We start from the raw sequence: 24,825 nt of genomic DNA on the forward strand, positions 1-24,825 counted from the left end.
CCTCAAAATATTCTACATGTACATGAGAGAGTTCTGAGAGCCATGGAATTGGGAAATTGAAGACATGTGGCACTGAACCTCTGGCCTGGACTTGGACAAACATCATTCGTTTCTTCTTTGGGCCGGGCTGATTATCTAAAAAAAAATGGTCAACCCACCAAAAAATTGAAAATGAAAGATGACATGTTGCTCATCATTTTTCTGTAGATCCTGATCACCTGTGAGAGTTCTGAGTATTTTTAAAAGAATTGTGAATAGTGAGCATTTATCGTTGGTGTCTATGGGCATTTTAATACAGGGTCACACCCTAGCCCTATACGATAACAAGCCTACTATAAGCGGCCGTACGTACTGCTATTAATAACCAGAGAAATTGGGATGCTGCGCGCGTAGCACTAAAACTCTTTAATAACTTGTGTAATTCTGAATTGAATAAAATAATGAACTGACTACAAGTAATTGATCTCCATTAGTAACGAAACGGGCTTCTATTGTCAACGCGTCCCCGCGTAGTGGGCGCAGACCTAGACCTTAGCTGATTCGAATGCAACCTCTTTCCTCCATGATTAAACCGTTACTCGGCCTATTCGGCCCATTAGGCCAAACAAAAGTCTCCGGTTTCTGGTACGCGCGAGCGTCGCCGTAGCCATGCGCGTCGGCAAAATGAAAAAGTTGTTTTTGGCAATGAAAGATGATGTCTCAAAACCGCCAAACTCACTGGTTTGACTGGAATCCTGCTGCTGCACAATTTTAACGTGTTTTTAGATGGGGTTATTATCGAGAATAAGCTTTATGTGGCCTCTTTGGTCTACCATAATACTAATAGTCGGGCACCATTTGCAGTCATCAGCCGACATTTGGAGCAAAAAAAAAAACCAGGCAACGGTTCCACCCTAATAAGACGGGTAGGTGCGGCGTATTAGAAATGATGCTGATCATGAGGCTCGGAAATAGATTGCCTGTTAAATGTTTTTAATATTTTTTTTTTCATCTGGAACACCGCTATGGGCAAAGAGCGTTTCAAATTTAAATGTTAAGATGTATATACAGGGTGCCCCCCCCCCAGAAAAAAACCCTTACACCACCTTGAGACTCAAACCACCTGGATACCAATGGATGGAGAATCTCATTAGAAGAAAATGATACCAAGATCTCCCGATTCGCGGGCGTGGTTTAGTAATGCATTGGGAAAATGTGCTGCCCGTTGGTTTGGTGAAATAACCACAGAAATGGTGAAATAACTATAGCAACGTTTTCTTCGCCGCACACGTTTCCCATGAATGAAGAAGACGTCTTAACTTGAAGCGCGGTATCCGGCCGCCACCGGGCGCTCATGGCGCTCATGCCGTACAGTGTCCAGTCGCGCATGTTCCTTTGAAAACGTTATTAAAGCTGTAGTCCGGCATTTGCAGCCATCCGAAAAAGTAACTGGCGTATTTTTGTTGAAAAACATACTCGGTTGAAAGATAGTAAGTGGAGTAAACTCCCTGTGAAATTAATCTTTCTGGCAAGCTATCATTTTGAAGTAATCAACAAAAGAAGGCCTTTCCAACGGTGCGTCTTAAGACGCACCGTAGGAAAATTTAATTTAGTAGTTCGTTTTGTTTAATATTCGGCGCAGCGCGCGCAAGCATTGGCACGACGCACAGGCGCGCTTGCTTGCTATAATTCGTCGGATCAGTGCGCGACATTGCGTTTAGCTGCAATTCAAAACATCAGCAACTTAAATGCTGTTTTTCTCGGAATATACAGCTGAAGCTGAGCTGAAACTTCATCAGGTTAGTTGTTCAGTATCCTTCATTACATTTTGAACACTTTTGTTGCTTCAAACGAACAAAATGCACAAATTACAAATGATGGACTATATCTTTAAAACGCGTGTTCATCTGTTTAGTAAATATATGGGCTAGTTTACATTGAAAATTAACCCGCTATTGTTAGATTAATCAAATTACCGCAGTTTTGTCAGTCTTCCTGTGAGTTTACTTGCGAGTAATGGGCAACTTTCTACTGCAGCGTATGTTTCACCGCTCGGGCCGTGCTGTCCGATACATAACAGGGCGAATCAAAAAAAAAGCGGAACCCAAACCCCCCAAAATAATTTCATATTTCAAAAAATATGTAGCACCAAAAGTAATAATGAGTGGAAAGCCAATTTCAAAAGCTACTTTTAGATGAAAAAAAATACTGAAATTGCTTAATCCGTTTAAAAAGTATCACCATTTAAACGCAAAGACCCTAAAACCTGTCTCGTAAAAAAAAATAAAAAATTGTTGTGTGTTTTGACTGTTTGGAACAACAAAGAAAATGACACAGAATACTTGTTTTAATAACTGTCAACAACTGTAGTACACAATATCGTTATTAACCCCCTGGTTAGGCAAACAAAATGATTTATAAAATCCACTTTCTTTTTAAAGACGGGCCTTCAAAAGGACTTTGTTGAATATTTTTAACGTTAAAACTGAGGTTTTATCGCTGGTGATGTTTGAGGACAATTGTGACGACGATTCTTGAAATCGCATTTTTGGACGAGACAGGTTGAGGGTCATTGTATTAAAATGGTGATATTCTTTGAACGGATTTAGCAATTTCAGTAATTTGTTCATCTAAAAGTAGCTTGTGAAACTGCCTTTCCAGTCATTATTATATTTGGTTCTACATGTTTTGTTTTTTTAAATATGAAATATATTTTTGGGGTTTGGGTTCCGCTTTTTGACTCAGCCTGTACATACATACATGTACATGTGCGGTCTGGTGCATCACGTGCCTGCAGTATCTCGGTACGCGGCACGGCGACGGAGCTTCCAAGACCCTCGCACGGCCCGCCTATATGGGCATTTTACTCTGGGTCGCCCTTTTTCTTGCTATAATTGTTGACAGAATGATTTCTAACCGCAACCACTCCGAAAAGCATTAATGTTGGAATTTTATCTTGGTATTCCTCAAGAAAAATTGTTGAAAAAATCACTTGGAGAGGGGTAAAAATGAATTTCATTTTTTTTCTAATTTCATTTACGTTCAGGCTCAGATGGTCTCGATCATTGCTGGTTCCAGGTCCAGGCTCTTTCCTGATTGGCTGTTGATGACGTCATGCTGTTTAGTGGTTTACGTGTGTAGCTGCTAATGCTACATTTGATTTGATCCGTAGAGAAATGACATGTGCGAGTCGCTGATAAGTACCACCAACCCAACTGATTTTGCTCAGAATTCACTGCATCTGGCCGGGAGGATGGACGGAGCGTTAGCTGTGGTTCTGATGCTGTCAGCAATGGCAGGTAAGCTTGAGCTCCATATTCTTTGAATCCCAACTATACATGATATTGTATGGGGGATTAAAATCATTGTACAAATCTGAGGAAAGCCGCTAGAGTATCATAGAAGCTAGTTTTCGAAGCTCGTTTAATGATGGGATATGTACATGTATACATATTGAGTCAAATAAAAAGTGACCAAGTTAGAAAAAGAATCTAAAATATGTGGCTTGCTCCATTTAATAAAGAGTAGATAGGAATAAAGGACATGTTGTTGAGTTGTAACTTGCACACTGTATTGACAAGTTATTTTAATTTTAATACAAATATCACAACATTCAGCTGATCATTTTTACCGTGCTATACGCATTGATGAATACTCTTTAAATACAATGAACTATATCATACCTCCATGAATGAACGAAAACTTGCAAAGGAAAACAGGCAAAAATCACCATTACCATTTCAGAAAAAAAGACTAATTTTTTTCCGCATATTGGCCTACAAAAACAAAATTGGACGGTAAAAATAATGTTATTGACTCAAATTATTAAAATTTCATGTGTATTTGAATGCCTGTGTGTAGTGTCTGGTTCTCACTCAGCTGAATTGCTTCCAAATCGCATTTTGTGGGCACCTGTGAAAATGTGTTATATTAATAAAACATGCATAATATCTGATAGCATGGATCAATTTCAGTAATTCTTCATTTAATATATACTTCTTAAGGGAAACAATCAATACTTTTACTCACCCTGCAGATGGGAAATTATATATATATTCCTGTTATTTTCTCAATCTGTTCGGTTTCTTCCTTGTCACAATATCTGCTGATTTTTGTTATAAAGTAACTCACGATCTGTCCTTTTGTCATGTAAAAATTCTCGTGAGAAAAAAGACTATAGAGATCATGCAGTTGGGAAATTTGTTTCTTCTTCAAATTCCTACAAAACCGCAGGTCACAAGAAACAGAGACAGTTTTATTAGAGGTTTTTCTGGTCAGTTTAATAGATTTGGCAGCCAAATTGATGACGAATCACCCATTTTCGCTTTGATTTGAGTGCACCTTCAGATCAACATCCCAGTAACTAACTAGATCGTTGAATATGTTAAAGCAGTTAAAGCATGCGATCGCACTTTTCAATGATGCAATTTTAAAAATTACGCATTTAAATTCAAATGTCACATTGAGTCATTCAAATTCGCCGGAGCTTCCAGTTGCATTAGTTTGGTCATTCGAATTGGTCATTAACCAAGCATTTGTGAAATGTAAGCAAAAGAATTCTAAACCGGTTCATGTTCATGTTATTAGTTTGTTTGTCAGAATTCAATGGAGTGTCTTTGTTCCAGAATCGATGTACATGAGAACTTTTTTTAACAACATTCTGTCACAAAACAGCAGCCACAAAATAGCCATATTGATCACTTCTTATTTCTTTCTTTTGCACAGCAAAAAGAGAAATCAGATGTTACTGAAATGAAACATGTTTGAGATAATTTAGACAGCGAATTGAGAAACAATGTTAGATATGTTAAAAAACAGATCGCAATTTAAAAACAGAAGATAAAACAGCTAAGGGTAAAAAATTAAGAACATATGTGAACACAATAAAAAAATGGAAAAGATCACCAAAATTTACTGTTTCCTATGTTTATTATAGGTTTTCCCGGTTATTTTAACACTTGTATCACACGAATTCCCTATATCGATACTTTAATTTCGTCCCCAAACATCGCCAAGCTCAATTATCAATTTGAATTTCAAAAAGCCACCACTAGATTTCATTTAAGGTTCAATGTAATTCAAATTGTTAGCATTCTGATTCGTCCAAAATCTTTGAAATTCGTCTTGTGAAGCAATCGGCGTTGAATTGAAAAAAGCAAATTCTTTTTTTGTCATTCGTTTTAATGTTCTTGTCGTTACATTTCGTCTCTGGTGACTTAAAACGTTACGATTAAAAATGTGCCCAATCTTTGGGCTTGTTTGCGCATTAATTAAATTTTAATTTTTAACAAATTTATTTCCTTATAAATGAAAGTATAGCTGTCAGTTTTGAGTTTTCTTTGACAATTAACATTGAAATTAGAAATTGAACTTTCACAATATGCTCTTTGCTTTATATATAGCATATTGAAATTAAGCATTAAGATCAAACACCTTTGTAATGATGCTCTTTGATATATGATCATGAATAAAACAACAGAAATAAGGTATGTCTATCAAAGAACAACATTAAGAAGGTCTTTAAATTACAGTAATGCTTAGTGTCAATGTCATAAGTGCATATTGTGAAATGTCAATTTCTGACTCTAATGTTAATTGTGAAACACAGAAATAAAAATTCATAACTTACAGCTAACTACTTTTGTTAATTAATATAAGAAAATATATGTTGAATTATCATTGTTTTAATACGCATAATTCTTCAAATAAGTCTAAAGATTTGGCGCATTTTCTAATCATATACGATTTAAGTCAACAGGGACGAAATGTAATGACAAGAACATGAAAACGAATGACAAAAAACGAATTTGCTTTGTCAATTCAACGCCGATTGCTTCACGAGACGAATTTCAAGGATTTTGGACGAATCGGGATGCTAACAATTTGAATTATACTGAACCTTAAATGAAATATAGTGATGGCTTTTTCAAATTCAAATTGAGAATTGAGCTTGGCCATGTTCGGGGACGAAATTTAAGTATCGATATAGGAAATTCGTGTGATACAAGTGTTAAAATAGCCGGGGAAACCTATATTTTAGGGGGAATTGACCGGGAAAACCTATAGTATACGACATCATGGGTTAAAATATCAGTTCATTTAGCTGTGGGAAAAAAATAGACCTCGACTTTTTCTGAAAACGCCTTTTTTGTTTCCAACAGATTTGGCGTCGATTCTTCGCAAAGGACGAAAAAATGTTATATTTTATCCACATTCAAAGTGCAATTATTGTTTGTTTTTATTCCAAAGTGCTCCTGTTTGGTGTGGAGAGCCAGCAGAGGGTGTGTTACTCCGGTCCCCCACCGGAACCTGATCCTGATAACCCGGATCACTGGATGAAGCAAGTCATGCAAGAGATCCGGAAGAATTGCCCGGGAAGGAGACAACCTACCCCAGCTGTTACGGAGAAACCGTGCACCACAGCTAACAGTACAGGTAAGTCAATGGTTAATTCAAAGTAAGCGCCGAGATATGCTTACATCACATGATTGATGTAACTGCGTAACCGTTTGTCATTTTATAATGTTGCGTATTGTCGTGTACTTCAGGGGTGCAGGAAAGTCAATGTTAGGTGAATAACAAATATCAACGGAAGCCTATAAATCAAGACATTTCTTTGAATCGGTATAAGGGAAGAAGATAAAACCTGGTATGATGAACCCTTGTCCGAATATACGGGGGAAAATGATGACGTCATCACGACATCATCAGATTTAGATTTAGGGAACATTATGATTCCCGGGCACCACGCCACTTGATCTTTACTTCTATAGGTTATACCAAAAGTGCAGAGATAACTCAAATACTCTGTTCACAAGTTATTTCTATTTAAATGAAAATACCCCACAGTTCAGCTGTGTACCACCAAGGGCGGATCCAGAACACAATTTTTTTTTTTTTGGGGGGGGAATTTTTTCTTCCCCCAAATAATGAATTAAAACTTGACGGCGTGGGGTTCTGGACCCGCTTATTGGGCCCCGGAAAATTTCTGACCACTTTAACCAATTTGTTTTAGCAACAGATGGTGGTGTGCGCAGTGGCTGTCTTTTTTTGCGACGTCACTTAAAAACCCCAATAAATTGGGTTCTTCTCTTTTGGGGGGGGGGGGGGGGCATGGCCCCCGTTGCCTGCCCCCCCCTCCCCGATTCGCCGTTGTCCACCACTGATCATTTACAGATAGGCACTGGCGTCGCCAGGAGTTTTTTCTGTGGGGAGCAAAGCACACCCCCCCCCAAAAAAAACAACAACATCGTTGTATTTTCTCTAGCATTATTCTCAATTTATCATTTTTTCAAGGGTGGGCGGGGGACATTTACCCACCCCACACCCATTGACACCCCTGCAGACGCCCATTTTGCAAATATGACTTCACACCTCTTTTTTCTTGTTCTTTTCTTTCTTTCATGTTTGTTTTGTTTTTGTTTTTTTGTTTTTCGGGGGGGGGGGGGGGCAGGCGCCCCCCTTGCCCCATCCTGGCGACGCCCATGCAGATAGGGCTTACACACAATTGGGCTTACACATGATTATACAACAACCAAAAGTATTCTGTTGTTATTTTTAGTTTTAATTCCAAATCGCATAGCTATAGAGGCCAGCCTATGGCATACCTTAAAAAAAATCATGCAAGGGGTCTATTTCTCAAAATGAAGGAAACAATTGGCTTACACATGATTATACAACAGCCAGTTATTAATTTCTTTTGTTTTAATTCCAAATCGCAACAGCCAGGCCAGGGTATGACATAGGCCTACCTGAATCTTCCCGGTTGAAAAAGAAGCGTGCTAAATTGACTTATTTGATTTGGTGAATTGGAATGGAAAACTGCTATGAGATAGCGAGCGTGCACGTTGATGCAATTTTCGTTCTCGTGTACAAACAAAACGCGAGAAACAATGACTTATTCCTGTTTTTTTCCCCCGCAAAATTAGTCACGTTTCTATGGTGTAACGTATTTGTTGAGCTTTTATTGGAATCGTGCTAATCTGTGTGACTTATCCGGACTTCAGTTTACTCATCAACCATGACACTCTAAACCGGTATGTCCGTCCAGGTCAGTTCTCGTCGCTTTTCCCATAAGCGAGTAAAATGTTACGTAAGCAACGTATGGATTGTTTTCGTTAACGGGCCTGGAAATGTTCATTTGAAATCATCGTAATGTGTATCGCACATGAACAATGAAACTCTACGGCCGGCTGGATTGGTTAACAACGGAAACATAGATTTTCGTCATTATCTTCACAGGTTCTAAATCCTTCAGGAAAAGCGGTAACGTATCTGGTTATGAAATTGGCGACATAATACTCCAAAGACGCTGAGGACAATTTCATGAGCTATTTTCCACATCTTTTATCTTTTATATTTTGGGCATGGGCTTTTGGAATGTACAGTGTTAGTCAAAAAAAAGTGGAACCCAAACCCCATAAAACATATTTTATATTTAAAAAAAAATATTTAGCACCAAAAATAATAATGACTGGAAAGCCAATTTCATAAGCTACTTTTATATTAAAAAATTAGTGAAACTGCTCAATCCGTTCAAAGAGTATCACCAATTTAACACAATGACCCTAAAACCCGTTTCGTCCAAAAAAGCAATTCATTGTGTGTTTTGACTGTTTGGAACAACAAAGAAAATGACACAGAATACTTGTTTCGAGAACTGTCACCAACTGTAGTACACAATATTTTTATTAACAACCTAGGTTAGGCAATCAATATGATTTCTAAAATCAACTTTTTTAAAAGGACGGGCCTTCAAAGGGATTATGCTGAATCCCAGTCCGCAAGCCGCGGCCGGTCCGCCGGCGGCCCGCCGGTGGCACCGCCGCGGTCCGCCGGTGACAGCCACCGGCGGACCGCTGGTGCAAATGTCCGCTCGCTCGCTGGCGGTCCGCCGTCGCAGCCGACGGAGGGCCGACGGCGACCCTCCAGCGGCCCTCCGTAGGCTGCCGACGGTGGACCACTGGCGAGCGGGCGGACGTTTGCACCAGCGCACAGTGGGCCAGAATGCAGTCGAAGTGTGCCAAAATTACATACTCATTAAAAAAGCTAGATGAAAATAAAATTAGAAGTACTTAAGGGATTTGCAGACCCGTAGAATTCAATGGCAGTATTTTCAAATCTGTATGACGTCATCAAAATACTGTTTTCTGATTGGACCAGGCAAATTATCTTTGTAATACTAAGACAGATTCATATTACATTGATTCCTGAAACGTTTAGGGGATTTCTAGACATAAGAAATCCAATGGAAGCTTTCTTAATTGATATGACGTCATCAAAATACTGTGTCTTAATTGGTTGAGCCATTTTTTCCTTTCAAAACATAGGAATATTCATATTAGAGTGCTTTTGAAACCTTTATTGTGTTTACAGACACACAAAGAGCAATAAAAGCATTTTAAAATCTGTATGACGTCATCAAAATAGTGTTTTTCCGATTTGCTAAGGCAAATGTTAATTGCAATAACAAGGCAGATTCATACTACATTGACTATTGAATCAACTGGTTGAATCAATTATCCAATCAAAATAGCCGGGTAGATTAGATGTTTAACTGATAGTTGAAACCTTCATTGGTTTGGGGAAACGTATTTGAAAAGCTGCACTTTGATTGGCGGGTTGAAATTATATTTTAATTCTAATAATGCTTCTTTTTAGAGGGATATGAACTCATACAATTTATTGTTGACTAGACATGTTTACATCTATAATAATTAACCAAAATTGGGTAAGTCTTTCCATTGATTTATTATGACATAACCTCTCAAAGTTATTTGTGATTTTTCTCCTCAGCATGAATAAATATTGCTCCAATTACAAGTAACTTTTTTGTTTTTAACTTTTACACGTGTTTAAGTTAAGGGTATATACAGTACCAGGTATACAGTTTATTGAAAACGACAAACATGGGGCATTTACAAGCAGCTTAGCAAGTTCTAGTAAATATAATTGACACCAACAAAAAGCCTGGGCTTGGGTAAAAAGGTTGAAATTAAAATCTTGGCAAGAATTCCTAGGAATCCGAACTATCGTGCTAATTTTATCGCAAAATGCATTTTTGATGGTTTTTTTGGTTAAAATTGATGTACTGATCATAATTTCTAAAATGTTTATTTTATAACATTTTGAATTTTATTGTCTAATTTGGTTACTACCAAGATTTGGTTTCTTACCAATAGGTAAGAGCTGCACGCACTAAAAAGTTGACTGCTTTCTCTTTCATAAAGTCATAACGCGTTTCTCAAAGTTGCCAAATTTGATCATTATTTTTAAGAGCAGCATTCGTAGTTTTCCGGCTCACAGGAGTATATGACACCTTAAAACTTACAAAAAATAAAATACGGGTGAAAAAATATTCTTAGGATGTTTTCTTCCTTAAACAAGTTTTAAAAACTGAATGAATATCGCTCCAATTACAAAAAAAAGTGACTTTTTACTTTTACACGTTTTTATATTAAAAGTAGGCTATATGTACGTACAGTTCATTAAAAAACGGCGAAGATGGGCCTTTAAAACGCCTCTTACACGCGGTTTAGCAAATTTTAGGCTTGGGTGAAAACTAATTGAATACAAAATTTCACTTTTTTGTGTTTTTTGGGGGTCAAATTTACAGATCATCAATTCCAAAATGTTTATTCTTTTTACCATTTGAATTTCATTTTCTAATTTGGCTACTAATGGGTAACAACTGCATGTAGTAACAAGTTGACTGCTTTCCTTTTCATAAAGTCATAACGCGTTTTTAAAAGTTGCCAAATGTTATCATACTGAGCATCATTCGTACGTTTTTCTGTTCACAGGCGTATAATTATGACACCATAAAAATTACAGAAAGAAATGTAAATACGGGTTGAAAAATATTCTTTAGGATGTTTTCTTCCACAAACAAGTTTAAAAAACTGAATAAATATCTCTCAAATTACAAAATGGTGACGTTTTACTTTCACACGTTTTTATATCGATAGTATAATTATACATGTACGTGTACAGTACCATGTACAGTTCATTAAAAACGTGAGGCCTTTAAAACGCCTCTTACATGCAGTATAGCAAATTCTAGCAAAAAAACTTGGCATCAACGTAAAGCTTAGGCTTGGGTGGAAACGTTGAAATTAAAATCACGGCGGGAATCGGCTGGAATCCTAACTATCGCAGCAATTTTATCAAAAAATTCACTTTTTGTTGTTTTTTTTTGTCCAATTTATCATCATAAATTATCATCATTTCCAAAATGTACATTTTTTTACATTTTGAATTTTATTTCCTAATTTGGCTACTAATGGGTAAAAACTGCACGCAGCAACAAATTGACTGCTTTCTCCTTCATATAAATCAAAACACGTTTTTCAAAGTTGCCACTTTAATCATTTTAAGAGCAGATTTCGCACTTTTTTATGTTCACAGGGGTATGTGAAACTTACAAAACTTACAAAAAAAAAATAAAATATGGATGGAAAAATATTCTTTAGGATGTTGTCTGCCGCAAAAAGTTTTAAAAGTTGAAAATGTCACGTTCACTATTTTTAAATTTTGGCGCACTTTGCAACGATTCTAGCCCACTGTGCAGCGGTCTGCCTCTGGCAGACCTCTGGCGGTCCGCTGTTGGACTACCGACACTAGACCGACAGTGGACCGCTGTTATATTGTTAACGTTTAAACTGAGATTTTATCGCTGGTGATGTTTAAAGACAATTGCGACGATTCTTGAACTCGTTTTTTTGTTGTTGAACAAGACAGGTTTTGGGGTCATTGTGTTTAAATGGTGATATTTTCCGAACGGATTTACCCAATTTCAGTATTTTTTTCATCTAACAGTACCTTATGAAATTAGCTTTCCATTCATTATTATTTTTGGTGCTACATATTTTGTTAAAATATGAAAAATAATTTTTGTGGTTTGGGTTCCGCTTTTTTGACTCACCCTGTGTACCAGTTATCCGTGATATGCACGCATGTGTAATGAACGAGATACTTTACATGAAGCGCACCTTGGTTGTCGCCATGGGGAAAATAACAAGAAAAACATAATATCGACTTCACTGTTTGCCTGTTTTGCAAGCATAACCCCTTTTCACTACAGGTTTCAGAACCAAACCTCGCAGTGATAATTGATAACAAAAGTCATTCGGGTGCACACCTATGTTCCCCAATACCTATGTTCCCCAACCCTAACCTTATCCCTAACGCTAACCCTAACCCTAACCGTAACCCTAAGGATATTGGGGAACATAGGTATTGGGGAACATCATGGGAACATCGGGTAGACCCTGACAGGGACCATGGGTGAGCAGTGGCGTAGCCAGGAATTTTTCAGTGGGGGCGCTGGGGGGGGGGGGGGGGGGGGGGGGGGGGGGATGGAACATTTCATGGGGGGGGGGGGCGTCATGTAGATCAATGATATTTTTTTTTAGAAACTCAAAATCTCAGGGGACTGGGGGGGGGGCGACAAGGTTTCATGGGGGGGGGGCTTCTTAATGTGTGGATTCTTAATTTACGAATTCACTCGGCGCTTCGCGCCTCTTGAATTCTTAAAAATTACAAATCCACACTTTCTCGTGTATTCTCCTCTTGATACATGTCATAATTTTGATGGTAATTTATATCTTAATTCTAGAACACGACTGACCTTTAAGAGTGCTACATCCAAGGATTGTCTTTTTCTCTTGGGAGACACCAATAACTTCCAAGGGTGTAGCAAATACTAACTGGTTTATCGAAAACTGATCGACAAACTTTCACCAAATCGACCGGCTATTGATACATTCTTGTTTTGTTCACGTCCTTTTGTCTGTACAGTTTCCCATGGGTGTCACCACCTTGAATGTCTTTGTGTAACTTAAAGATTGGTTTTTAAAGATGATTTTTTTCCCCCAAATGTTATTTCCCTCTCAATATAAAGTTATTCACTTTTAAATGAGGCATAGTACAAAGCAATCCTCCAAAGTTTAGTTATTAAATTATATCTCTAAAGATTTCGAAATATTGGCTGGACTACAACAATTCGGTTCTCCGCAAGGCGGTTTATTTGTGCACAAAATGAAAGTCCTTTTTTTGTTCAGAGAGTTTCAGACGCCCAAAATAGCAATAAAGTAGTTTTGTCGTTAAAAAAATATACAAATTGGAAATTCATTAGGAGTAACAAAAACAAGTTTTTTTTAAGAGCAGTGGTTTGATCTTTAGCTTAAGCGTTTCGCTTCAGTTTTTTGAGTCCCAGGTTCCACGCCTTTGGTGCGTATACCAGGCAGGTTACACACCAAGGGTTATTTGCGCGTAATTATACCGGTACTCTGTGATGAAAAAGAACAGGGAATAAGGCGCTTTGGACTTTTATGTTGGGGTTGCGCTTAAGTGAAGTATACAATTGAAAAAGGTTAATGGCACTTCATTAATTTCCTGTCATTGATGCTCAATTGCCATTTTCAAACACTTTAACGGAGAATTAGCAAACATGGAAAAATTAAACAATTGGACATATTTTCTAAAATGTTCAGTTAGGGATGCCAAACACGAAGGAAGGCAAGATAACGTCATCACCCGAAAGGGTATACCCTCTAGCGATATGTCAAAGAAATTATGACTTTTAATTTGAAAATGAAAATTTAAAAAATTTTCGTTCTCCATAAACATTCTTTACAGAGAACATTAGTTTGCGAGGTTTCATAATGATGACTTCATCAAACAGAAAGTTATTGCAGGAAGAGTTTGCAAATTATCTTCTTTATTAAATGAAAATCCATTGTTCGGTACCCAATGGTGTTCATTGTTGCAAATATAATGATCAGGGAAAAGATGTCAAGACGAAAAGAGTAGGGAACAGAAAATGAAGCACCAGGTGAAAGCCGTGCTTGGGACTGTCAGGAACAAGCATTCAATGCAAAGGCCTATATTGCAGTCAACCCCCCCCCCCATTTTTTCCCTAGAAATTGACGCCTTTTATGCGTACCAGACGGTACCGATACTCTGTTGTGGAAAGTACAGGGAATAAGCTGCTTAAATATTTTATGGTATCCTTGCGCTTTATAAAGTATACAATTGAAATTAATTGAACTTCATTAATTTTCTTATCATTAATGCTCAATTGACATTTGGGCGAGAAGCCGAGGCAGGAAGCAGGCCGTTAATGGTTGTAATTCTCTTTGTGTATTTTCCCGGAGTCACTGCATTATAAAATGATAGCTTAGTCTGTACAGTTTCCCATGGGTGTCACCACCTTGAATGTCTTTGTGTAACTCAAAGATTTGTTTTTAAAGATGATTTATCCCCCAAATGTTATTTCCCTCTCTATGCAAAGTTATTCACTTTTAAATGAGGCATAGTACAAAGCAATCCTCCATAGTTTAGTTATTGAATTATATCTAAAAGAATTCGAAATATTGGCTGGACTACAACAATTCGGTTCTCCGCAAGGCGGTTTATTTGTGCACAAAATGAATGTCTTTTTTTTGTTCAGAGAGTTTCAGACGCCCAAAATAGGAATAAAGTAGTTTTTGTCGTTAAAAAAATATATATTCAAATTGGAAATTCATTAGGAGTAACAAAAACAAGTTTTTATTAAGAGCAGTGGTTTGATCTTTAGCTTGAGCGTTTTGTTTCAGTTTTTTGAGCCCCAGCTTCCACGCCTTTGGTGCGTATACCAGGCAGGTTACACACCAAGGGTTATTTACGCGTAATTATACCGGTACTCTGTGATGAAAAAGAACAGGGAATAAGCCGCTTTGGACTCTTATGTTGGCGTTGCGCTTAAGTGAAGTATACAATTGAAAAAGGTTAATGGAACTTCATTAATTTCCTGTCATTGATGCTCAATTGCCATTTTCAAAAACTCTAACGGAGAATTTGCCATCTTGGAAAAATTAAAAAATCGGACAAATTTTCTAAAATGTTCAGTTAGGGATGCCAAACACGAAAGAAGGCAAGATAACATCATCACCCGAAAGGGTATACCCTCTAGCGATATTTTTCGAAGAAACTATGACTTTTAATTTGAAAATGAAAATGTAAAAAAAAATTCGTTCTCCATAAACATTCACGCCTTTGGTCGGTGCGTGCCAAGCGGGTTACCCAAGTGTTACTATGTGTTGAAAAAGTACAAGGAATATGCCGCTTTGGATTTGTGTGTTAGTGTTGCGCTTAAGTGAAGTATACAATAATAATATTGAAATGATTGATTGAATTTCATCAGTTTCTTGTCATCTTTGTTCAATTGACATTTGGGCGAGAAGCCGAGGCAGAAAGCAGGCAGTTAATGATTGTGGCTCTCTTTGTGTATTTTCCCGGAGAAAATGCATTATAATTGATAGCAGCTCAAAAATCATTATGAAACGTATTTATTTTGCCAAAAAAAAAAATTACCGACGTTTGGTTATTGAATTATTTCTTCACCAAATTTGAATTATTAGCCGCCATGCAGGCAATAACTCGGCTTTCACAGGGCGGGTTATTTGTGTACAAAAGAAAGCCCTTTGTTCAGAGGGTTTCAGACGCCCCAAATCGGAACAAAATAGGTTTTTTTTCAATAAAACTAATTATTTATTAACAAAATAATTATCTATATACCGAGTAAGTTGTTTTTTTTGGCAATATTTTGGTCGGTTACTTTTTGGAAAATGCAAATGGCCCCCTCTTCCTTTTAAGATCATACCTCATGCTCTTCAAAATGGATTTGTTTTCTCACCTAACTCATGTTCGTTTTTATATGTTTTGTTTTATTGACAAAAAACCTATTTTGTTCCGATTTGGGGCGTCTGAAACCCTCTGAACAAAGGGCTTTCTTTTGTGCACAAATCACCCGCCGTGTGAGAGTCGAGTTATTGCCTGTTTTTTGGTGAAGAAATAATTCAATAACCAAACGTCGTTATTTTTTTTTTTTTTGGCAAATAAATACGTTTTATAATGATTTTTGAGCTGCTATCAATTATAACACAGTTACTCCGGGAAAATACACAGAGAGAGCCTCAATCATTAACGGCCTGATGTCTGCCTCGGCTTCTCGCCCAAATGTCAATTGAACAACGATGACAAGAAATTAATGCAGTTCCATTAACCATTTCAGTTGTATACCCCACTTAAGCGCAATGCCAACATAACAATTTCAAGCAGCTTATTCATCGTACTTTTCATTACATACAGAGTACCGGTAATGTAACCCGTCTGGTTCATACAAACGGCGACGATTTCTAGAAAAAAATCGGGTAGGGGGGTTGACTGCAATTCAGGCCTATGAATTGAATGCTTGTTTCTGACAGTCCCAAGCACGGCTTTCACCTGGCGTTTCATTTTCTGTTACCTACTCTTTTCGTCTTGACATTTTTCCCTGACTACCCCAAACCCATCAAACTCCAACAGCCGGCTTTGTTAAGTTTTGGCAGGTTCAGTACCAAACCCAAGCAACTTGTTGTTGGACTTTGTCTGACACGGTACCAAAGGCCCAGGGAGACCTTGTTGAATTCTGTGAGGTTCAGGGCAAAAAGGCATGAGACTTGTGAAACTGTTGGAGTTTTGGGGAGTGCATAGGCATTTTATTCGTGGGTAAATCACGGCTGGTAAATAGCACAGCTGCTGGTAAGCTGTGGGATGGACATAGGTTAGGTCGTGGGTATACTCACTCATGGTCCCTAGCACAGTTGCTATATATCAAATGTAAAAACATGTATGTTGGAGTTTGGGGGAGTTCACAGGCATTTCTTCGTGGGTATGCTCAACCATGGTCCCTGTCGGGCTATCCGATGTTTCCCAATACCTATGTTCCCCAATACCTATGTTCCCCAAAATCCTTAGGGTTAGGGTTAGCGTTAGGGATAAGGTTAGGGTTGGGGAACATAGGTATTTGGGAACATAGATATCCACCCGAATGACTTTTGATATCAATTATCACTGCGAGGTTTGGTTCTGAAACCTGTAAAGAAAAGGGGTTATGCTTGCAAAACAGGCAAACAGTGAAGTAGATATTGTGTTTTTCTTGTTATTTTCCCCATGTCGACAGCCAAGGTGCGCTTCATGTAAAGTACCTCGTTCATAAAACATGCGTGCATATCACGGATAACCGCAAGTTTTTTTTTTAGAGCAGTGGTTTGATCTTTAAGCATTTTGCTCCAGTTTTTTTAGCCCCAGGTTCCAAGCCTTTGGTGCGTACCAGGTGGGTTACACCGTGTTATTTACCCGTAATTATACCGGTACTCTGAGACTCTTAGACGCCCAAAATAGGAATAAAGTAGTTTTTGTCGTTAAAAAATATAAACAAATTGGAAATTCATTAGGAGTAACAAAAACAAGTTTTTTTTAAGAGCAGTGGTTTGATCTTTAGCTTGAGCGTTTCGCTTCAGTTTTTTGAGCCCCAGGTTCCACGCCTTTGGTGCGTATACCAGGCAGGTTACACACCAAGGGTTATTTACGCGTAATTATACCGGTACTCTGTGATGAAAAAGAACAGACAATAAGCCGCATTGGACTTTTATGTTGGGGTTGCGCTTAAGTGAAGTATACAGTTGAAAAGGGTTCATGGAACTTCATTAATTTCCTGTCATTGATGCTCAATTGCCATTTTCAAACATTTTAACGGAGAATTAGCCAACTTGGAAAAATTAAACAATTGGACAAATTTTTTAAAATGTTCAGTTAGGGATGCCAAACACGAAAGAAGGCAAGATAACATCATCACCCGAAAGGGTATACCCTCTAGCGATATGTCGAAGAAACTATGACTTTTAATTTGAAAATGAAAATGTAAATAAATTTCGTTCTCCATGAACATTCTTTACAGAGAACAATAGTTTGCGAGGTTTCATAATGATGACTTCATCAAACAGAAAGTTATTGCAGGAAGAGTTTGCAAATTATTTTCTTTATTAAATGAAAATCCATTATTCGGTACCCATTGGTGTTAATTGTTGCAAATATAATGATCAGGGAAAAGATGTCAAGACGAAAAGAGGACGTAACAGAAAATGAAGCACCAGGTGAAAGCCGTGCTTGGGACTGTCAGGAACAAGCATTCAATGCAAAGGCCTATATTGCAGTCATCCCCTCCCCCCCACACTTATTTTTTTCTAGAAATTGACGCCGTTTGTGCGTACCAGACGGTACCGATACTCTGTTATGGAAAGTACAGGGAATAAGCTGCTTAAATATTTTATGGTAGCCTTGCGCTTAATAAAGTCTACAATTGAAATTAATTGAACTTCATTAATTTTCTCATCATTAATGCTCAATTGACATTTTGGCGAGAAGCCGAGGCAGGAAGCAGGCCGTTAATGGTTGTAATTCTCTTTGTGTATTTTCCCGGAGTCACTGCATTATAAAATGATAGCTTAAATAATGGTTATTGAATTACTTCTTCACCGATGTCGAATTATTGGCTGCCAGCAATAAGTCGGCTCTCGCAGCGCGTATTATTTGTGCACAAAAAGAATGTCCTTTTTTCAGAGGGTTGCAGACAGACAGACGCCCCAAATCAGAATCAAGTAGGTTTTTTCCCCCTAAAACAAAACATACCAATTGTAAATTCGCGAGGAGAAAACAAATCCGCAATTTGAAGAGCATGAGGTATGATCTTTAAAGGTAGAGTGGACCACATCGGCGTCGCAAGGGGGGGGGGGGGGAGGGGGGAGGCAAGGAGGGTGCTTGCCTCCTCCCTGGAAAAGTAAAAACAAAAAACAAAACAAAAAGAAACAGAAAACAACAAAAGAAGGTCATTTCCAAACGTGTGTCAAGTAACACACTTTTGGAAATTTCTGTGAATACAACCCCCATGCATTCTAATTCGTAGTTGGTTTGGTTGACAGCCGGCTGGATGAGAATCATGTCCCAAATGCTGATTTCGGGATGTGTGTCACGAGAGGGCGCAATTCGGGAACTTTGGAATTGAAATTGCGATCCAGAACATTATGTTTTTTGTTCTGTTTTCTCGAAAATATACAGTATTCACAGAGCTAAAACTTCATCAGGATAGTTATTGAGCATCCCTCTTTAGAGTTTGAGCACTTTTGTTGGTTCAAACGAAAAAAAATGCACAATTTATATGATCTACTCTACCTTTAACCGTTTCCCCCAGTTTTTAAAGGTTACAAAGTACCGTATTCAATATACTTATGAAACCTTATTTTGATAACACAGCCAAATGGGTTTTTTTAGATGTAAATTTGGCAATAACATGTTTGTCTTGTTTTATTTCAATTTATTAGAAAACTCTTGGTATTTGTGTCATTGTTCAATGGGAAATTTAAGTTCTTATCTACAAAAGTACTAAACCTAACTACGATCTTTTACCTATCTCGTGTGTCTAAACCAAGAGCCTCCGAGGTTGAATCAAACACCAGCTCATTTATCGGAAACTGATCAATGAACTTTCACCTAATCGATTGGCTATTGATACGTTCTTATTCTTCTGTCCACACAGTTTCCATGGTTTGATGACGTGTTTATGTCACCACGTTGAATGTCTCTGCAATATTCAGCTGTTATAAGATGGAATTTTTGCATCAGGGTGATGTAAATCAAATAATAGGTTTAAACACTGTATACTCAATGTGTTACCTCCCGAGTGGAAGTTGGAAAAAATCACTCGGGTGGGACTCGAACCCACGACTTCCTGCTTTGTATTGCAGATGTCTTACCAGTCGACCACCGAGCTAACGGGATCGGGTGGCCGGTTCGAATCTGATGTACATAGCAGCGGGTACCGCTTATAAACTATTATAAGATGGAATTTTTGCGTCGGGGTGATAAATCAAATTATAGGTTTTGCCCTTCACCGACGTTTTAAACACTGTATACTCAGTGTGTTACCTCCCGAGTGAAAGTTGAAAAAAAACCACTGATTATTCTCAGACAACACACAAAACCACACAGTGAGAGTTGATTTGACTTTTCTAGCATAGATTTTTGAGCCGCTAATTTATTTCTCCTCGGTCAATGTTTAACTGTATTAAATGTCCGTAAATACGTTAACAAGCTATAACATACCAATAATTACCTATTTGCTTAAAGATATTTGCCTTAGAAACATTTTAAACAAGCTAAAAACGGGGCACGTCAGCGAAGGGCAAAACCTATAATTTGAATATTCAGCTGTTTTTTTTGCCCTGTTTTTGTTTCCCACGTTGGAGGTTCCACGGCTTTGGTGCGTAGCAGACGGGTTACACTAATAGGTTAATTAATTTCGCATACTATGTGATGAAAAAGTACCGGGAATCAGCCGCTTTGGATTTTATGTTGGCGTTGAACTGAAGTGGATTGGAGTAAACAATTGGAATGATTAACGGGATTTTATTAATTTCTTGTCATTGATGTTCAATTGACATTTGGGCGAGCAGCCGAGGCAGAAAGCAGGCCGTTAATGGTTGTGGCTCTCTTTGTTTATTTTCCCGGAGTCACTGCATTATAAAATGACAGCAGCTCACCAATAATCTTATTTTATTTAGTAGAAAAGAATTGTTACCAAAGAGGTCTCGCCAAAGCACCGTTTTCAGTGGATATTGCAGCCCATTAATTTTGTCAGATTTTAATTTAATGTATTATTAGTCGTATTTTTGTTTTCTCTTTTTTTATCCTCGGAGGAAGTTTTATTCATTAAAACAAACTCTTCTCTTGTGTTTTACAATTGTAAACGGAATCACCATTAGTAATATAACATGAATTATCTAATTCTAAGTGTCGTTTTAACTCATTCTGAAACAATCCTTGATTCCCTATCGAATGAAACGTTTTTATTTCAAACCAAAAGAAATGACAAAGTCAGTGACGGATGTAGATCCCTAAAAAAATGTTCTCTTGCAAACCTCGCCCGCCAAATAAACGCCGGATAATGTTTGTTTCAGTATTTTTATATATATATATATATATATATTTTTTAATCTTTGTCATTTACAATGAGTTTGTGTTTTCACTTCTTCCTGGTGAGTGACTTGTACACGCACCAAATCAGAACCACAATTGACAGCGTCTGTTTGTGATTGCTGTACACCAAAAACTTATTTAGTCATGACGTCACAATTTGACAATAGATGAGTGTTTAAAGTTAATTACGTGTTGGTAAATGTGTTTTGAAGTCTGGTTCATCGTGGAAAAATGAAAATGGGGGAAACAATCTCTTTTCCTATTATACAGACCCAGAGTGGCGACTGGTGTTCAAAGGCGTAGCAGGAACTGGAGTGAAGCTGCATGACATGTGGACCGCAATGAACTGGACCTCGAGTTATGAGGCCAGTGGTCATTGCCGTGATAATTCACTCTACCAAGCCTGGCGCAACGGGCAGCTGAATGTCCGACGAGTAAGTATGTCACGATGTCGAAATGGAGGGTCCGTCGCTTACCACTGCGCAAAACAAACAACAAGAACGATATTCAATCCACACTTGCATTGGGCATCAATGGGTTTTCATGTCTGTTTCGTTACTAATCTGACATGATAATACAAGAGTTGTAATAAGTATTTTAGTGACGGATCTAGGGGGAGGCGTGTTGCAACTACCCCGCCCCCCCCCCGTCCCGTCCCCCCCCCCCCTTCCCCCGGTCAGCCGCTGACTAATGGGTCCACTAAATAGTAAACGGAATGCTAAAGTTCATACTTTTATTCTCAAATTGCATCGGAATGCTGGAGAAAGCATTGTGGATTACAATATTTTTATTGCGGGGAGGGGGGTATTTCCCCCGGTCCTGTAGCAATGCTTTCAAAGATTTCTCATTTCTTGTTACAGCAGCGAATCTACGGTGAATAGGGGATTTAACCACCCAACCTCCATCAGCAAAAAAAGAAGAAGAAATAGCCTAACAGAAAAATAGCACATACTACTCACTATTCCCCGCCCACCCACACTTATCAGCTAAAGTAAACCCCCTCTTAAGCCAAACCTAGATCCTCCCCCCTGAGTGACCTCATCGTCCGAAAGTATAAAAAGTGAATCGATTTTCCTCTTAATCTTGCAGTTAAAGAAAATGACACATTTATAACACCCTTCTTTTTCTGCGAAGGTAAAGCTTTCTCTGTATGACAGCTCGGGGGTGAGAGCCGAGTTGATCTTCAATGGAACCGGCTCCGACATCAAGAGTTGGTTCACGCAGACCCGCCTGATTTCATCTCCCTGGGATGATCTCAAATCGGCTCAGTTTACCGGAAGTGTGGGCAATGGCCGGCTCTTCAGTATCGACGGTGATGTTCGACTGTTAAGGTATAGCCTGTTGTTGTATTCGGTAGTTGTTTGTTGCTGTTGCTTTTGTGTTGTTTGTTTTTGTAATTTGCTGCTTTGTCCACCTATATCTGATTGCATAAGCAGGGACATTTGAAGGGCTTGATTACAGCTCTTGTGTAGTCAATCGTCTGATCAGTTTGATTTACACACAATAATATTGTAATTTATTGATTCATCAGGGGCTTATAGGAAATATTTTGATGATTGGAACTGAAGTTCGAAACCTCAGGCGATGACACGACTTCAGAAGTGTTGAATTGATTTAAGTGATTATTGGTGGAATATGATCAAGCATGACCATTGTAAAATCAGCCATTTTAGTAGGGAGTGGCACCCCCCCCCCCAACAAAAAATTAGAATTAGATTTTTTTCGAACATCTATAGTGGAGAGGTGTGTGGGATCCTTTTAACCAAACCCTCTATAGTTGAGTGGCTGTTACTTGGTTCTTTCTCTATCTCTCGATTAACATAAAACAAAGCCTGGATCGGCGGTTTTTCATCAACAACAACTACGGTTCATGTGCGGGGGATAAAGGCTGGCTGGTTGTGACCGAGTCTGCCGCGCGAGTGCACTGCCCATGGGAGACAGAGACGGCAGCATATCCCCACCCTATCATACTCTACAGCACAACCAACCAGACGGTGTCGTGGGACGATGTGCGTTCAAACGGTAAGAAAAGGGTACTGCTAGTATGCGTTTTAAATTTAACGTAGGTTTTCCTGGCTATTTTTAAAGTTTTTTCATTCAAACTCACCAACTGTATTATATATTTCATTTCGTCGACGAAAAATTTCACACGTTTCTTTAACAAAACCAATTGAGGCATTTACCATTCAATTTCAAGGTATATCACCCTCTTTAGTCACCGGGTCGAGAATATTCGTCAGTACAGATCAAATTCGTCTAAGCTGTTGCCGAATGGCAGCATTCAGTGATAGAATTCGTCTTATATAAAAATCAATTAGACGAATTAGATTTCTGAATAACACGATTAGGCTTAGACGAGACGAAATACTCCGGGTCGAAAACATTGTGCTCATTGTTTGAATTTGTTTAAACTAAAATTGAAATTGTCTGTCAAATGACAAAATTAACCATTGGAAGTGCACTTAATCGATGTTGCTGGACGAGTTTGAATATAAAAATCGGTGAATCCGAACAAAAATGTTTTACAATAGCCGGGAAACTTATCCTTTTTTTTTAATACATCTTTGACACTACCGGACAACACGTGGCGGTATAATAGGCGGCATATTTGACGACAGGCACGACGTATACGATTTGGCCGACAGAAGGACGATTTGGCAAAAACAACAAACAATTATTACTGGGGTGCCACACCCAGTGGCATAGCCACGGGGGCCTGGGGGGGGGGGCACGTGCCCCAGCTAGGTGCCCCCCATCAAAATACTATTAATGCCCCTTTTCCTTCCCCAACCACAAAGGGTTTTTGTAGTTGTATTTTTTCAGTCAGCCAAAGGCTTACTGTTCACAATTTCTTATATCAATGGATATAGCGAGGCATTATGGGGCCCAACTGAGAAAAACTGGGGAAAACGTTTGCGATGTGCCCCCCGTGATATTCTGATTCCCCCTGTGGCTCCCCCCCCTCAAAAAATCCTAGCTACGCCACTGGCCAAACCTCACCCCTAACTCCTCTGGCGACGCCCGTTATGATAAATGGATTCAGAAGGTGTTTGAGCATCAACATAATGTCATGTTGCAGGTCTGGTAAAGCATAGGAACAGTCCACATTTTTGTCAATATTTATAAGGTAAAGATGTTATGCTTAGCTATCTGTTTTTGTATTCTTATATCCCCACAGGTGCAGCAGTTGGAAGGGCAGATAGCCTTACCATCCACATCATGCTGAGTGAGCCTGGATCTACAACTACTGCGCGTCCAGAGGTGGAGGGGGAGCAGTGATCTTAGCCCGGCCCCTCCAGGCTCCGATAAATTGTTTTTGAATTAATTAACGGATATTAAAATGCACCTTTTTACACTTGTGCTATTCACATTGCTCTTGGCCGTAATTCTTTAACCACGCATGTGCGGATCTGAAGACTAGTAGCATAGATTTACTACATAAGTACAACTTATTTCGCGCCATTTAGGCCTACTGATTAAAAAAAAAAGATTTCGTTAGTTCGTATTTTAAGGACAGATTGTTTTTCTTGGTGATATGACGTTCAAGTATTGGATGTTTAACAAAAACTGAAGGAAACGTCACTTGAAGACAGAATTTCGGAAACGTTTGAACACAGAAATATTCAGAGCTCATTAATTCGTTATTTTGTAATATTTTCATCACTGAGATGAGTGTTACCTTGGCAACGATTCGCTCAAAGGCATGGGCGAGATCGTCATATTGAAACAAAAAGGAGGCTGTAGAGTAAAGCAGCAAATACCAAATCAAGATACATGCATAGAGCAAATGCTCGTCCCGGCGTCGCTTGAGAAAGGGGTGTGGGCAGTGGTGGCGCCTGACTCTAACATGGGGGGGGGGGGGGAATTGGGGGGCAAGGTAATATTTTTGGGGGGCAGTCAATTGTCCGGCAATAAGCCACTATCTACGGCTGCATAAATGCATGTGTGGCGTGTTTTGTCTACCAAAGTACCAATGTTTATCAAGCTTTCACATGGGCGTCGCCTGGACTT

General features: G+C 38.6%; 1 protein-coding gene across 1 annotated transcript; it reads left to right on the forward strand.

Annotated features, from left to right (window-relative positions):
- Positions 1–3,141: 3,141 nt before the first annotated feature.
- LOC119738421 lies at positions 3,142–24,531 on the forward strand. Its single transcript, XM_038213319.1, has 6 exons — positions 3,142–3,278; positions 6,229–6,414; positions 21,085–21,248; positions 21,949–22,145; positions 22,646–22,836; positions 23,993–24,531. Exons 1-6 carry the CDS (start codon positions 3,161–3,163, stop codon positions 24,091–24,093), a joined length of 957 nt encoding a protein of 318 aa, XP_038069247.1. The 5' UTR covers positions 3,142–3,160; the 3' UTR covers positions 24,094–24,531.
- Positions 24,532–24,825: the final 294 nt, after the last annotated feature.

This window comes from Patiria miniata, unplaced genomic scaffold (assembly GCF_015706575.1).
Source record: "Patiria miniata isolate m_02_andy unplaced genomic scaffold, ASM1570657v1 HiC_scaffold_3, whole genome shotgun sequence".
Classification (NCBI taxonomy): Eukaryota; Metazoa; Echinodermata; class Asteroidea; order Valvatida; family Asterinidae; genus Patiria; species Patiria miniata.